The 16,461-nt window shown below is 50.3% G+C and overlaps 1 protein-coding gene across 2 annotated transcripts in view; it reads left to right on the forward strand.

Annotated features, from left to right (window-relative positions):
- Positions 1-16,461, forward strand: part of ACTN4 (actinin alpha 4) — a 92,520-nt gene continuing 76,059 nt past the window's right edge. For both annotated transcript variants that reach the window (XM_054999212.1, XM_054999213.1), the window contains exon 1: positions 1-257. In XM_054999212.1, the coding sequence (XP_054855187.1) occupies positions 117-257 (141 nt within the window). In that variant the 5' untranslated portion in view covers positions 1-116. The remainder of the gene's footprint in view (positions 258-16,461) is intronic.

Consider the following 16,461-nt stretch of genomic DNA (forward strand, 5'->3'; position numbering starts at 1 on the left):
CGCCAGTCGTCGCCAGTCGGTCGGAGCCGCCGCCTCGTTGGGAGCCGCGCGCGCCTCGCCGCCGCCTCGCCTGCCCGACAGCGCCGCCTCACCCGCACGCAGCCCGTCCGGGCGTGATGGTGGATTACCACACCGCCGGCCAGCCCACCTACCAGTACGGGGGCAACGGGCCCGGCTTGGGCGACTACATGGCTCAGGAAGACGACTGGGACCGCGACCTCCTCCTCGACCCCGCCTGGGAGAAGCAGCAGCGCAAGGTGAGGCAGCGCGAGAGCGAGGCGGGCGCCTCTGGGCATGCGCAGAGCGCCCGCAGGCTGCCTTGTGCGGAGAGAGGCGGGTGGGATAAGGCTGGCCTGCCTTGCAGGACCGTTGTGAGAGCTCTGTTCCTCCATTGGCGCTTTTTGTCGCCCGCCTTTCTCGGAGGCGGATCAGGACCGTTGATTCCAAAGAAATAAACAGTGTACTAGAGCACATCATTTATTTATGTCATTTAGAGTCGCCTTTCTCACTGAGACTCAAGGCGGATTGCACAGCGTGAGATTAGGACAGTCAATATCAAGGACATTTCCATAAACAATGCCAGAGGGTAAAATTTACAAAGGCATAATATTAGCAAAAATCCAGTACAGAGTTGAAGAAACACACGCTTGCAGAGATTGAGTTGCCTTCTTTGCCTTCTTTGTAGTCTGCCTTTCTCATTGAGACTCGAGGCGGATCCCGCAGTGCGAGCCGGTACAGTCGATTTTAGAGACTCTCAATAAACAGCATAATAGGGGATGCACATGTAAACTTGCAACGATTTGTATTATTCACGTTATTTATGGTCTGCCTTTCATACTGAGACTCAAGGCAGATCAGACAGTGTGGTTCATAGTACAGTCAATTTCAAGGGTATTGCAATACACATATAATAGGGTACTTGCATGCAAACTTGCAGAGATTTAAATCCAATGGAGAGCTGAAGAAATGCTGAAACAGAGTATAACTGCCCCCCCCCCCACACAGGATCACTGTATGGGTTGAAACAAGGCAATGTAAGGGAGGGGTTTGGGGTTTTATTGGGGGGCTCCTTGTGAGTCTTGACAGGTCTGAGGTGGTTTGGAGGGCTAAATCCCTCCGGCGGGGCAGGGAGTGTTCTGAACTGGGGGGGGAGTGGGTGTAAGTTTAGGGCTCCCCTCAGGTGACAGGGTGGATCAGTGTAAAGCCCCCCGTGTTTTTTTTATTCTAGGAGTTGCTTTGACTTTCTCCTGCTTTTCAGCCCTCAAGTGGCTCGCAGGAATCGAAAAGGTGATATGAATCCACTTTTCCTTGGGAAGGGCAGGAGGGGTCTTTTCCACTGCCTCCCACCTCCCTTTCCCGATGGCTTTATTAAGCTGGGTTGCCAAGTCAAAAGCTGTATGTATGTGAGGGGGTCCAATTCAGGCAGAATTATATCCCCTTACATTTCTTTAAAAAACGCATTGAATGTTCCGTACCTTTCATAACTTGGGGTGGTGGAGGTTAATTAAAATGGGGAAGAAAGTGAGAGAGCTTGTGGTATTAATGTTACAGTGTGGTAAGAGGAAGAAAAGTCTGTGATCTGGATTCAGGGGTCTCTGTGAAGGTAGGAAAGGGGGTGCTGGTGGGTGTATCTTGGGCTTGGGGGCTAGTGACGGAACTGGGGAGCTTGAAGCTGCTTGGAGAAGCCCCGCTGGCATAGTGTTGCTTACAAAGAGCTTAGTATTGCATTAGGGGGTGTGCGTGTTTGTTTTTTAAGCAAAACTTTTCAGTGAATTACAGACAGCCTTGTGTGAGTCTTTGGTATCCCGCTTTGGGTCTTTGGTGTGCTGCAATCCTTTGCATGCTTGCTCAAGAACAGGGCCCACAGTGTCTAGTGGTGCTGCCTGCCTAGTCAGTGTGCTCTGGGCGCATGTCTGAAGAAGCCAGCTGTGACTCACCTGAGCTCCTGCTGAAATAAATGTTGCAGGTCTCTAAGGTGCTGCTGGAGCTGCTACTGGCAGGTAGCCTTTGAGGCTTCAGGATGTGTGAGGAGGCAGTCTGAGCGAGTAGAGCATTGCCCTACAGTGGCTGCGTGTAGGGTCGGGTTGTGAGGTCAGCCCTGGAGGTTTTCAAGAGGGGAGGGATAATGTTGAGAGCCGAAGAGCAAGATTTGGGCCCAGTAGCACTGTAAAGACCAACTAGATTTCCAGGGTAGGAGCCCTTGAGAGTCAAAGCTCTCTTGATAAGTTGTGTGGTTTGGGCAGGAGCGCGGCTCCTGGGCCGTGGGAGACCTGAGTAACTTGGGAGCTCGCTAGGATTGGGCAGATCCGGGTTGTGTGGGGTAGATGAGCCTGGAAGATTTGGGAAGGGGGAGTCCAAGGGAACATAGGAGTTCAGGAAGGGGGCAGAGGGAGGCCTAGTTGAGGCTTGGGGAATGTTTGTTGGAGGGCAGTCCTGCGGGAATTGGAGAGTTTTCAAGGGGGCTGCTGGATATCAGGGGCCTGTCTGGAGCCAGAACTTCTGATCTGGGAGTGGTGTGTGTGGTCTGGAGTGGATCTGAACCAGACGAGTGGGGAGAGGGGGCTTTGTGGGAAGGGGAGCAAGGGGGGGACTTATGGAAGGGGCTGGGAATGAATGCGATTGGGGGGACTGTGGCAGTGGTACAGAGAAATGGATGTTTTCTCTGGCTCTCCTGCTGCCTGGAGGGCTACACTTGAGGGGGGTGGTCTGACCTCACTGTGGCAGAAGGGCAGCGTCAGCGCTCATAGAAAATGGAGGGGCCCAGTTTCTCCTTTCGTAGGCCTTGTGCTTAGAAGCTGCCTGTGCTGGCTGCTGAGTGGGGAAGAGAGGGCCTTGGGGGCAGGTATGGGGCTGAGGAGGAGAGGTGTGGCGGGGCAGGAAGAGGGCGGTGACTGGGTGGGGCAGCTCGGCCTGCCTGGAGAAGAGCCCAGCTTGCCAGCCCTTGCTGGGGCATTCTTCCTTGACTGATTCATCCTGCAGAAGCGGGGGATTGGCTAAGGAAGTGACCCCCCCACACACACACACACCCCAGGAACTATTTTTAAATTACAGACAGCTCACTGCAAACACTCCCCATGAGTGAGTGCGGCCTCTGCACATAATGGGTGATTGTGACTATTTCTTTGGGGAAACTTCTCATTGTGCCAGAGATGGGGAAGTGTAAGTCATCCCCTTCCCCCTACAGGGTTGCTGTTTAAACACAATACTTCTACCTTTAGGATGAACTTGGTACCTGTGGCATCTTTTATCAACAGTCGCTGGATTGAATTTGAGGTTCTTGCTTCTTTGGGAAGCATTTTCCCTTCTGCTGTAACGGACGTCAACTTTGTTGCATTGGCTTTAACAGACAGAAACTCTCCCAGCTGACAAAGACAGTGGAGGGGGGGGGGAGCTTAAGCCACCTCCCTGAGGTCAGCTGTCATGTCCAGTAGTATTGACAAGTATTGTTCTCCGCCTCCCGCTGGGCTGCCAGGATTTTGCCTCCAGTCTCCGTGACGATGTGGAAATGTTTGTTTGAAATAGGCCGGATTCTCGAGCTGCGAGTGCCGTTACTGTAGCAAAGGTTCTTGTTTGCCTAGTCTTCAAAGCCGTGCGTGTGCGTGTGCATGCACGCATACATGTGGTGGGTGGGGAGACTGCTAGCTTTACCCAAACAGCTGAGTTTGGAACTCTTCAGATTCTCCCCCCCACACACACACACACACTGCATCATACTTCTTGAATCTAAAACGTGAACAGATTTCTTTTGTGAATTGCTTTCTCCCCCCCCCCCCCATTGTGGGCCATGTAGCTAAGAAACTGAGCAGTCCATTGGCATGCTAGAAAGTTGCTTTTTCTGTGAGTGGGCCTGGAGAGGCACCCCCCCCTCCCATGACCTTTTGTAGTAAGGAGCTAGCAGTGTTGTCTTCTAGGGGACTGGATTGCACCGTTCAGGTATGGTGGCCCTGTCCCTCAATCAAGAGGCCCCCCTCTCGCTTGGGGGCAGGTGCATTTAGCAGAACAGATCCAGTTAAGCACAACTGAGTGTGGGATGGAAACACAGGAATAATTGTAAGGGAGTAAATTCTCTTTACGTTGATCTGTAACTGCCTTGTAGCAACCGACTCCTTTTCCTGATTTCTGATTTTGCTGGCAGTCTCTTTCAGCTTCCATACCCATGTTAATACGTCTTCCAAACTGCCCTCCCTGTCTCTTTCCAACCCTCATTGCCCTGTCCTGTTGGGAACTCAGAAATGTTGAGGAGTGCAAATGCTACACTCTCCCAAACCTTGTGGAGTTGCTCCAGGACCACAGGCTCCTGAGGTGTGTGTGTGTGTTTGTATTGTCAGGAGAACGTTGTCATTTCTTTGGGACTTTATTTGTAGGGTGAGTGGCGAGTTTAAGGTAGCCATCTGCTGTTTTACTTAATTGCCTTAACGGCATGCTGTTCCTTAGAGCCAAGCTAAGACACAGGAGGCCGGGAACCCTTTAGGCTCAGAGGGACTGTTGTTCCGAACAGAGCAAGTCGCCTGTTGATGAAATGCCCGTCGCGGAGACTGAGCATTCACGTTCTTGTCAGCCCCTGCCCCCAGGGCTGGGCTTGAAATGAAGACCCCCAAAGAGGTAGCCCCTAGATTTGTTCGTGCTGCTTAGCCAGGGCTCAGCTAATGACTTTCCCATGTTTCTGGCATAGCGGTGGCCTGGAGGGAATATTCGTGTCTCCATTCCTGTAACATTTCCGGAGGAGGAGGAGGAGGCGGCGCAGCCTCTTAAACCCTCAACGGTGGGACAGTGCCGCCCGCTCCACCTGGTTGCAGGCTTCTGCGCCACCTTATCACTGTGACGTGGCGCTGCTGCTGTTTCAGTGGGAGAGCCCAGTTAGGAGCCACCGTTCCCGGCAGCAATCAGCCCCACGCCTCAGCAAGCTTCTCCGTCTATTCTGGGGTGTGTTGCATAGAGCACGTCTTCCTTTTTCCACCCTCCTGCCCCTCCCTGTTTTCTTTGGTCTATAGAAATCATATGCTGAAGCACTCTTTGCATGTTTGGATGCACCTTCTTGCTGGCCGCCAGGCAGCAGAGCAGGGTTGAGAAAGGCTTGAGAAACCTTTCTCCCTGCGATCCCACGGCAGTGCAGTTCAGGGAAAGCTTTGTTGCACGGTTTGGCTTGTTGTTTTAAATGGCCTCTTGTCTGGTTCCACAAGGGAGGAGTCAGCACAATAGAGCAATCGCTTCCGAAGACCCCTCCCTCTATTATCCCTGGTCCGAGACAGATGAAAGGAAAGGGGTGGAGCCCGTGGCTGCATTTGGGGCAGGGCTGGAGGAGGAGGACTGTAATAAGATGTAGTAGTTCTGTTAAGTTTTTACACTGTTCAGAATGCTTGCACAGTCTTCCAGTAGCCCTGTAAGGGAGGCATGGGCTCCCTTCGTCTTCCTGCCTTTGGTTTGTGGAATTGTGACTCCCCCGGCAGCTTCCTGAAGTGTCCTGGTGCGGTCAAGGCCAAGCCACATCCCTTTTTTTAAAAAAAAAAAACGAGACAGAACTATTTAAGGGAGCTTACGGAGCAGCTCAGACAGGCACTTACTTATTTTAACTGTCCATTTTACTTGTTTTCATAGATGGCTTTCCTGTTTATTATTATGTTCCCAGTTTGGGCCTTGACTGTGTCAGGAGAAAAGGGGGTATGCGAATAGATCAGATAAAAAATCCTTGCGCTGTTAGGTGGGGATCTGGGTTTGGTTCTGAATGGCTCATTCGGTCCGGTGCGCGTCTCGTGTTGGAGGAAGCTGTCCGTTACGTCATAGAGTGGCCCGGGATTTTTCTTGCAGAGATGCAGCCTGTGAGAATTAAACTTTTGAAAAAAGTCCTTGTGGTTCCATCCTTGATCAGAGTCGACATTCCTTTTTCAACCTGGCTTTGCTGTTTTGGTTCTACCTGGGCTGCTCTGGGCAAAACATGTTCAGCTGCTCATGTGAAAAGCGGAAAAATTAAGATTAGTCCTTATGCAAATCCTAGATTAGGTATAATCATTTGGACAAGGAGAGTTAGGCACCTTTTTTCTCTTTGATTTTTGCATCCAGTATGAAATTTGGCATCATTTGGAATGAGGCAGCAGAATTCCCCTGCAATTCAGAAGGAGCATCTCCGCACGGAGTTTGACAAGGTCGAGGACGGGTGGGTGTCACAGCCCTCTCTGGTTCTGTGCGTCATGTACCAGTGCCAATATTTGAACAGCAGGTGACATTCCTACGTCCTGTAGCTTTCTGTCGCTTGTGGCTTGGGGGGTGGCATATGTTAATGCTGTCGTGACTAAGGTGCACCAGGCTTAGACGGATCTACGCAGGGTGAATCTAATTGTTGTTGACATATCCAGCCGCTGTCCTAAACTGGTGGGTAAGGCCTGTCCCAGGGATGCTTTTGTGTGATGTGCAGACATCTGATAGAGCCTGAGTTTCTAAGCCTCAGAGTTGCAGAAAGGGATGTGGAAAATGCAGTGGCAACAACAACAGCAGCAGCACTTACATACCACTCTTATAGACATGTTAGTGCCCCAGTCAGAGCGGTGAAAAAGCCATGAGTTTTTATTATCCCCATAAATGACTGACTTTTCAGATCTCCCTGTTTTCAACCTAGCAAATTGATTTTGATGGAAGGCCTTCAATGACGGGGCTTTTGACCCAGTTCCTTGCCGCATCTGGGCATGGAAGGTTCCTCCTTTGCTTGAAAACCTGGCAAAACTCGGCCTGCCAGAACCGTGACAGTTGCAGAGTTTGAATCAGTGCCGAGTTGACGGGGAAACTTCCAGACGCTTCCCTTCTTCAGCCCAGCTTGATACGTAACTTCCCTTGAGTTACAAAAATGTTTCTCTTCTGGAACAAGTCTAGAAGATGAGGGAAACTGGGTTCCTTCTGCCTGCAAAAAGGAGCATGCTTGCTTGGTTTGTGTGTTTGCCGTGTGTGTGTGTGTGTGTGTGTGTTTGCCGTGTGTGTGTGTGTTTGCCGTGTGTGTGTGTGTGTGTGTGTGTGTGTGTGTGTGTAGTGTTGGCCAGCGTCAGATCAAGCAAATTCTTTGGCCCTGCCAGTTATTCGGAGGGTGGTTGACCCCCTCCCTCTCTTCTTTCTCTTTCCAAAGTTTAAGGACTGACAGAGCCAAGCATACCTCTGTGTTGCATTAGATCAAAGACCCCAAAACTTTTTTTTATGTTGTAAAATCAGTTTTACTAGAATTTTGTAGACAGTATTCGGCAGTATTGTATTTATTTCAAAAACAGAGTCATTATAAGGCAGAACTACGCGTGCAGCCAACATGAAGACATGCTGTTTCTAGTTTGGAAGCCGTTAGGGAGAGAGTTCACATAGCCAGCCTGTTTTTTTAATTGCTTGGGGCAGGGCCCCTAGGTGTGTGGTGGCATGAGCTGGCAGGCTGGGTGAAGTTGCCACTCTCCCACTAGTTAGGGGTTAGTGATCTCTGAAACATCAGTGTCGCATAGTTCCTCAGAACCTGTGTGTTGTTGGGGAGGGGCCGTGGCTCGGAGGCAGAACTCCTGCTTAGCATACTGAAGGTCGGCATGCCAGTCAAAAGGATCACTGAGAGCCAGTGTGGCCTAGCAGTTAGAGTGCCAGGGTTTGATCTGGGACACCTTGGAGCCCACTGGGTGACTTTGGGCCAGTCTGAGTTGACAGCACTTAGTGTGGCGGTCCAGCAGTGTGACTCTGGATAAGGCAGATTCATGATGCCACGTGGCAGGCACAAGGCCGGCCAACCACGTGTGGGAACTGGGGTAATGGCAGCATATCTATGAAGCTGCTTCGCACTCATATGGGCTGCTAGTCCATCTAGCTCAGTATTTCAATGGGCTTTGTGGGGCAAAGGTCTTCTCCAGCATCCTTTGACTAGAGATACTACTGGCTGAACCACAGACCTTTTGTGTGCAAAGTCAGCGGTCTACTCATGAGCCACAGACTCTCTCCAATAACATTTGAAGTCAGAGTGTTGACCCCTCTAGCTCTGCATTCTCTCTTCTGGCTGGTAGCAGCTCGCCAGCGTCTCAGGCAGAGGGAGGCACGTCCCAACATCCATTACCTGATATCTTTTAACTGAAGACACTGTTGTCTGAACTTGGGGCCTCTTGCACGAACAGGATCGAGTCACGGGAGCCGTATTGGCTATTGGCTCCTTCTCTGGAGGGGGAATGCCTTTCTCCTGGAGCTGAAGGGGGCGGTGGGGTATCCCAGCTCAGCAAAGGGCTATGTGAGGCCTCTGGAGTGAGCTTTGCTTTCCATCCGTGTACACTGTGCAGGTTCTGTCCCTGGGAGAGGGCAGTAGAAAGGGGGGGGGGGTCTGCCTTGGCTTGCTGGCTGTGCAGGGCTTCAATAGCAGCCAGTCATTCTGTTTGCATTTCCTGTCTTTCTCTCCCCAAATAGTTGCAAAGTAATTACCACTTCAAACAACATATACAATCCAGCTGTGCCTTTCACAAATTTTCCCAATCTGGAAGTCCTGGACAGAAACACAAACAAGTATTGTGAATGTATGTAGCACAGAAAGTAAATCTGCAAAACACCAGTGACTCAAAAAAGCAGGTTAACCTTCTCCCTCCCTCCCTCCCTCCCTCCCTCTCTCTGTGCATATGCCTCCCCCAAAACACTTCTGCAAGGCAGAGGCCGTAAATCCTACTCATACATTTAGAAGATCTGCTTCCAAGTTTCTGGCGGCTTGGAAGCTGTAGCCAAGCATTGCATGAAAAGGTTTTTCTTTTGCATGAGCGGTTTTGAAGGGCAGGCGAATGAATCATCCCCTATTAGCCTGCCTATGTAACAAATCACGATTTAAATTTCTTTGGATTGGAGCAAATCCAGGAAGCAAGACATCCTGATGGAGGCTGGAAGCCCAGTCGCACTTTTGGGGGTGCCAAGTTACAGCGATGCCAACTTAAAATGGTTCTAGGCTGGATGGTTGTAGAGGATTATTGCAAACCCTGCTAAACAGGTTGAAAGCCGCCTTCTTCCTTCCCCCCCATCCCATTTTTGCTGTATGCTGACAAACCACATTAAAGCATTTGCCTGATTAAAAATGAGCATAGGTATAGAATTTCTTATTAAAGGGATGAAGGCGAATGCTTGATCTCCGAGGAACTAGAATTTTCATAAAGAGACTTTGACTGGAGCTGGGAGTTTACAGTCTTGGGAATTACAAAAAATTACTGGCTCAAAGTTTTACTAACCGGCCTGCCCACACATGCCTGTGCTACTCATGTGCCCTCCACATGTTACAGCCTTGCTCTGGGAGCAGCTTTTCTGTGGGTTCCTGGCATGATGTGGCTCTAGTGCTTAATGGCTCCCAAGCGCCTGAGGTCTGGCTGGTTCCATGGATCTTCTCTCCCTGCTCCCAGAATCGGCACCTTCCTGATTGGCCGTGAGTGACAGTTAGAAGGTACCGGTCTGGGCAGCCATGGAGCCGTCTAACCAGTTGGAAGTGTTCTGACGGTTAAATAACTGCATTGTTTGTTAGCCTGCTTGCCCATGAACCATCGCCATGTTAGTGGTTTAAAGGAAGACACCTGCCCTCCCTTTGTACCACTCCTCTCTCCCTGGATGAGCCGCACAGGAGTGACTTCTTCCAATCCTGCTTCTGTCCAAAGCTCTCGAAGACAGCAGCAGGAGAGAACGGGAGTTTTCCATCCTGGCTTTCTGAAAAGGCAACCGTGGTATGTGGGTCACTGCAGCTGGGCCAAGGCCCTATTCTTTAGGCCTCTGTGGAATTTCACTTTGCATCTCCATCCCGGTTCAGTGCAGCCGCTTCCTTTGGGTGATCTTGGCTGAGGGGGGAGGGCTCTTTTGCCGAATTGCTGCTGAAAGGAGATGTGGGCGCTGCTTACACCAAAGCAGAAGGAGCATGCAGGTGTGCGCTCTGTTGCTCATTCCTTCGCTTTGACTCTTTCCTCACATCTGTGCCCCCTTTCCATATAAGGAGGCGGCCACTGATATGCAAAGGCCTCCTTTATTCGCAGGGCAGGTAGAACGACTTCTTTTGTACAAGGATCGGATTTTGTTTTTTGAATGCCCCGTCTGTTCCGGGAGCCTTTTATTTTGGCCAGTTCTCTTCTCATCTGCTTGTCCGCTCTCATTCAGGTATCTCATTGCAGCACGAAGAAAACTGAATCCCAAAACTGAATTGGGAGAAGCTAACGGATGTCAGCAAGCCAGGCTGATCCGATCAGCTTACCTTTCCCCTCTTGTTGTGACTCAACCCCCTCCCCACTTCTTTTAATGGTATCTAGGCCAGCAGTTCAGTTTCATTCTTTTTTTAAAAAAACAAAAAAAACCCAGTCCTTCGGAAAAGAGGCGGGGGCATGCAGACGGACTTTGACCCCATTGCTCAAACCAGGGCTCTGACAACGTGGAAAGATTTGTAGAATGAGGAAGTGAAGTCCGAGATCGGTGTATGTTGCATATTTGGTCAGTTTACTTACTCCCTCTATAAGGTGCCTTTCTCCCCTGTGGGGACTCAGAGCACCTTACATTGTTTTCCTCTCTGTTTTGTTTTCACAACACCCCTGTGAGGAAGGTTTGGTTGAATATGTGGGACTGACTCAAAGTTACCCAGCAAGCTTTTGGGACAGAGTAGGGACTCGAACTTGGGTCTCCCAAGCCTAGTCCAACCCTGTAACCTCTATTCCACACTCTTTGGTTAAAGGATGCTTTTTGGGGTAGGGGTTAGGAGTGAGCGAGTATCTGCCCCTGGCACGTCTGTGCTCTTAGGGAGGTGCTATATAGTGCATCAGGTCATTGAACCCTCTTACTGAGAACTGCCTGTTTTGATTGGCATCTACTTCCCAGGGTCCCGGGCAGGGAAAAGTCTTTCCCACCATCTGCCATGCACCCAAGGGTCCCTCTAAATATCTGGGCAGGGCACCTCTTCAACTGAGCTCAAGCTATGACCATTGGGAACTGCCTTTTCCCACAGGCATGCCTAGCTAGGTATGTTCTCCTCAGACAGGCAGGGGCTTTTGGGGTTCTTGGGTCTCTGAGGATGGTGAAACTCTGAGTCGCCTGAAACTCTCAGCTGCCTTAGAAATGGCAACCATGTACCCAGTGGTTCTCCTTCTACCCATAGCACAGCTTTCTATCCAGTTTTTTTTCTTCTTCGCCCCACCAGCTCATTGTGTGGTGCTGGTGCAGGCAAAGGCTCAGTGCTGTGATGTTGCATTAGGTGCTGAGGAGGGCGAGGCACATGGCTGCCATTTTTAGCAGCAGCCACACCTCGGAGAGAAGACGTCGCTCTTCTTATACTGCATTCAGTAAGCAGCATCTGACCTGCCTCCAAGGCTCTTTACAGCTTCCCCCACTCCTGGTGAAATTTCAGAAATGAAGACTGTAGGGAAAGAAAGCAGATGTTGCTGTTATGCGGTGGAAATAGCTTCATCCGTTGACTGTCACTTGCCTCCCTGGTCCAGAGTTGAAGGGAAGAGAAATCTTGTATCACAGGAGCTTTGCCCAGATCTCTGAGATTCCCAACTCTTCTCTGTTCCCAGGGCCTGTATGGAGTGGTGAAATATGGATGGCATTGCCTGTTAGTTCTAAACCTTTTTGCATGTTGCGGTGTGATTTGTTTCAGAAATTTGAGTTCCAGTTGTTAGGTTTTTTTAAAAAAAATGCATGGGTACTACATGTTTGGTGTGAGATGCTTTTGGTGGTGGTGGTGGGAACGGGAGAGTACAAATTATAAATATGTCCTGTGTAGCTCTATGTCTGCTGTTGTGATTTAAGAGTAGGCGAGCTGAACAAGGCTATCCTAGAAGCTGTGATTCTGTGCCAAGTGCCACCAAAGTGCTGAATTTTGTTTCCCCAAAGTTGTTGCACGCTCACCTTTTTTTTTCTCCTCTTGGGCTTCTTGCCTCTCCCTAGGGTCAGCAGTAGAATAAGCCATGCTGGTCAAGGGGTCAAGCTCCCTTACATAACTGAACTGTGTTTATAGAATCAGTCTTTCCTTAGCTGCCCAACTTGCCATACCTTGGCACAATTCTGATGCTTTTTTAAAAAAAAATTTGCACAGAGGACAGCAGACCTGTGTACACGGGCTCTTCCTGTCATTGTTTACTCCTCCCATCCCCCTGCTTGCCATAGGGATCTACCGGGTCACGGTATGACTGGAGCCAGCTCACACTTAAGCACAGGTGGTCTCGCACTCAAATTGCTGAGTGCAAACTCACGCACCCTTTATCTGCCTGCTGTTAACGTGCACACTCTTAAGTCCGAGGAAGTTGCATGGTTGCTTCCCCCTCCTTTTCCTTAGTTGCAGATAGCATACTCCACGGAGGTTCAGTTTGGGGCCACCAACGGTTTCCCATGGATTTCGGCAATAATCAGGTCGCTTAACTTTGGTCTCCCTCTTCCTTTTGCGCTGAGGCTCCAGACGGGTGCTCTCGTCAAACACTGCCAAGCGCGCATGCATGGTGACAGCTGGCCCACTTTCCCAACTGAGCCTCGCTGCACAACGGCAGGCTGCTGCTCTTGACGTGCCTCGGAGCCGCATTCTCTAGCACAGTGTGTGGCCACCAAGTCAACGGGCAGAACAGCTTTGTGACGTTGCAGTTTCTGCCCGATTTGGCATTCTGCTTCGTCCCCTGAGTTCTGTTCTTTGCTTTCACGAGGAAATGCCAAGACGCTGAAGGCTTATCTGCTGAAACTTTCATAGCTGGATGTATAATTCAAAGCAGTGTTTCGGCACAGTGCTCTGTAACCCAAATCCATTTTTCCTTTCTTCTTTCCCTCCCACCCAGGATTGTGTTTGCTCCTTTTTAGCGCTGCTCCTGTGCCTCCCCCTGCCCCCCCGGCAAGTTACCTTTCCAATTTCCCATGACGTAACTCTGCAAATATTGTTTAAATTTATATATAGATCTAGGGATTTGTAACTTGGGAAGGAAGAAAAAAAATGCTTCAGGGCGGGGGAGGGGAGATCATAAGAATTTGGAAAATGTGCCACACGCGCTCCCCTCTGGAAAGCCAGCTGTGACTGTTGCCTTATCTGAAAGCAGCCCACAATTAAGCCATCGAGCTGCAGAGCAAAAATATACCCCTGGCTGAAAAGACGGCAATCAGTTCTGCCAGTGGGTTCCTCTGTAATTGAACGAGATGCATGTCACAGCACACACCCCACCCCCCAAGAACACTGCAGGACTCCCCCATCCACGTGGCCTTCCATCCCGGCATGTAAGGCAAGGTCAGGCTGTCAGGTGGCTACACCATGCCAGGCAGGACACAGCCCTGTACTCCAATAGAGCATATAAACTCTCTTGACATAAAGGGCGCCTGCTTAGAGTAGCTACATAACCTACTGTAGTAAAGAGTCCAGTAGTATCTTTATGACTAACCAACTTTATTGTAGTGCAAGCTTTCGAGAACCACAGCTCTCTTTGTCAGATGCATCGTCAGAGTTGATTAGTCTTAAAGGTGCTACTGGACTCTTTACTAATTTGCAACTACAGACTAACACAGTTAACTCCTCTGGATTTATAGCCTACTATATCTCCTCCACACACAGTTCTATGGGTAGGGTCCAAGAAAGGCCTGTATATCCCCCCCCTTCTCCTTTCTGGACATCTAATGCTGGTGTGCTGTGACCTTCCTGGCAGTGAGAGGCTCTCCAGAGATCCCATAGTTGGATCCACTGTCCAGGTGGATCCCTTCTGGCTGACCAATGCAGGAGGGAATAAATAACGCTCAGCACTGTCTGTTTGGGAAAATACCTAGGAGGAAACAGCACAGCCTGGCAAATGAGTGTTCAAAAATTACTAGCCTGCCTCTTTTGCAAACGAGCTCATCTGTCCCTGCAGGCATGCGAGAATCGCTTTATCCCTCGAGAACCAGTGTGGTGTAGTGGTTAGTGTTGGACTAGGATTTGTCAGACCCAGATTGGGACCCTCAGCCTGTCGTGGAAACTTGCTGTGTATCCTTCGGCCAGTCACCGTCCCTCAGCCTAAGCTGCCCCGTAGGGTCACGGCTAGGATGAAATGAAAGAGAGAAGAATGATGTCGTAATCTGCTTTGGGTCCCATTGGGAAGAAAAGCAGGGTATGAATATCTGAATAATAAGATCCAGTAACAGCTTGAAAGAGCAAGAACAATCTATTCTCCTTGTTTCCTGAAACTTCATTTTTGTAGTCTCTTGAGGACAAATTTTACTTGCCACGGGGAAGCAGGCTAGTGATTAGTATTCTGGGATTTGTATTGGCCAGTGGCAAAGGTGGAGAGCTTTGAGAATGTGCCCGGAGTTCATGCAGTTGGATGGGAGCTACTTGCTGTCTGTTTTTTGAGTAAAACCTTGTTTCGAAAAGCCTTTCACTAATTTCAAAGAAAATATATTTCACAGAAGCTTCTTGTGTTCCACAAAATTTCTCATTTTAAAAGGTATTCTTGGGGAGATGGAAATTGCAGAGGGAGGAACTTGGGTTCCCCCACCCCCGAATTTTTCCAGACCTTTACATCTCTTGGAGGAAGGGAGGAGGCTCTTCTACAAGAGGTGCTGTGGGTTACTATAGGGTTGGAAGACACGGGTCAGGAATGGAGCAGTGGGTGGAGGACATGGCGGGCTCAGGAGGTGGGGACTGTTGATGTGAAGCGGGCCGTTTTGTTGTGAGCACACGAGGGGTGAACTGTTCACTTATGTGCCTGCTGCAGCCTTGCATTGCTGTGCAATGCCACCCATTGCTGGCTGAGGCAAACACTTCCTGTGACGCAAGGACAAGTGACCTGCCTGACACCTGAAGGGTGGCAGAGAAGGAAGCATGTAGGTCTTGCCCATGGGGAATGCAGCCCTAGGTCTTGCCCATGGGGAATGCAGCCCTAGGTCTTGCCCATGGGGAATGCAGCCCTAGGTCTTGCCCATGGGGAATGCAGCCCTAGGTCTTGCCCATGGGGAATGCAGCCCTAGGTCTTGCTCATGGGGAATGCAGCCCTAGGTCTTGCCCATGGGGAATGCAGCCCTAGGTCTTGCCCATGGGGAATGCAGCCGTAGGTCTTGCCCATGGGGAATGCAGCCTTCTGGCTAGTTCTCTTATACAAGTCTCTTGGAGATGCAGCACAGGAGCTATACATGTGCATTCTGTTTTCCCCTTACCCCTGGTTCATCTTTGACAAGTTTGTGCAAGAGAAGCTTCCAGCAGGTTAATGCTGATGGGTGCCCATTTTAACCTCCTGCCTCGGGCAGGAGCAAGGGCCTTTCCTGCTTCATGCAAGTGGGCAGAAATGTTCCATGGATCTCCTTCAGCCGGTTCCTTTCCTGACGAAGGCCTAGAAGAGGCAGCCTAGTCACAAGTGGCACTTAATGTGCAAGAGGCAGGCGTCAGTTCCCTGGAGTGGCTTGGGCGGCCTGGCCCAGCGCTGCTCTGTGGGAGGCCTCAGTCAGGCTGTCTGAGGGAGGGGAAAAGCAGATAGGCCTGGCTGGTGGAAGGGTGGCTGAGAATAATCCTTCTGCAAGTTCCCCTTTGCGGCAGTGGTTAATGAGTCTGGTTAGGGCCAGGGGAGCTCAGGGTCAAATCTCCACGTGTCCATGGAGCTTGTTCGGTGACCTTGGGTCTCTCGTCCTCTTTTGGCCTGGCCTGCCTCACAAGGCTGTTTGTGAGGACACTGTTAATAACAACAGTAACAACATTCGATTTATATACTGCCCTTCAGGACAACTTAACATTATCTCAGAGTGGTTTACAAAATATGTTACTATCCCCACAACAAAATACCCTGTGAGGTGGGTGGGGCTGAGAGAGCTCTGAGAGAGCTGTGACTGACCCAAGCTGGCTTCAGATGGAGGAGTGTGGGGAGTCAAACCCCGTTCTCCAGCGCTCTTATCCGCTACTCCAAACTGACTCTCTGTTGAAGTGGAGAACCACATGCCCTAAGCTGCTTGGGAGAGCATGGGATAGATTCTCTCCGATTCTTGCAAGGATCCTACAAGGTAGGTGCGGGTGCAAGTAGGAAAGCAGACTTTTAAGGTGGAGGGGGCATAGGCTAGAATTTTTGAATAAAAATTTTAAAACGGGGTCGAGAAGTCCTGTCTTGCCCCCTTAGAAGTGGATCTCAGTTACCCATTCACGTTGACCGGCGGCATATGCGGGAGGCGCTTCACAGAACACATTATGCAGCTTGTGGAGTTCAGAGTCGGACCTCGCTGTGTACCTGCTGAAAGGAGAGAGGCCCTACAAGTGGCGTCACTTCCCTTGATAGACAAATGCACAGACCCTGGAACGCTTTGGCTTTCTTTCATTCCCTTTCAGAGAGAGCTGGTTGGCTGAACTCTATTTATTAGATTTTCTGAAAGCGGCTGGGAGTGCCTGGTTGCTAGGCCAAAGGGGTAGGGTAGATTGCTGGGCTTGTCGGCAAGATGGTGGTTTGGTCTGGCTTGTGGGTTGCTGTGCCTTCAAATCTCCAAGCACTATGCACAGTGTGGGGCTGGAAGGAGCCATGACAGCCACAGAGGTTTTTGAATGGA

This window comes from Eublepharis macularius, chromosome 15, assembly GCF_028583425.1.
Source record: "Eublepharis macularius isolate TG4126 chromosome 15, MPM_Emac_v1.0, whole genome shotgun sequence".
Taxonomy (NCBI): Eukaryota; Metazoa; Chordata; class Lepidosauria; order Squamata; family Eublepharidae; genus Eublepharis; species Eublepharis macularius.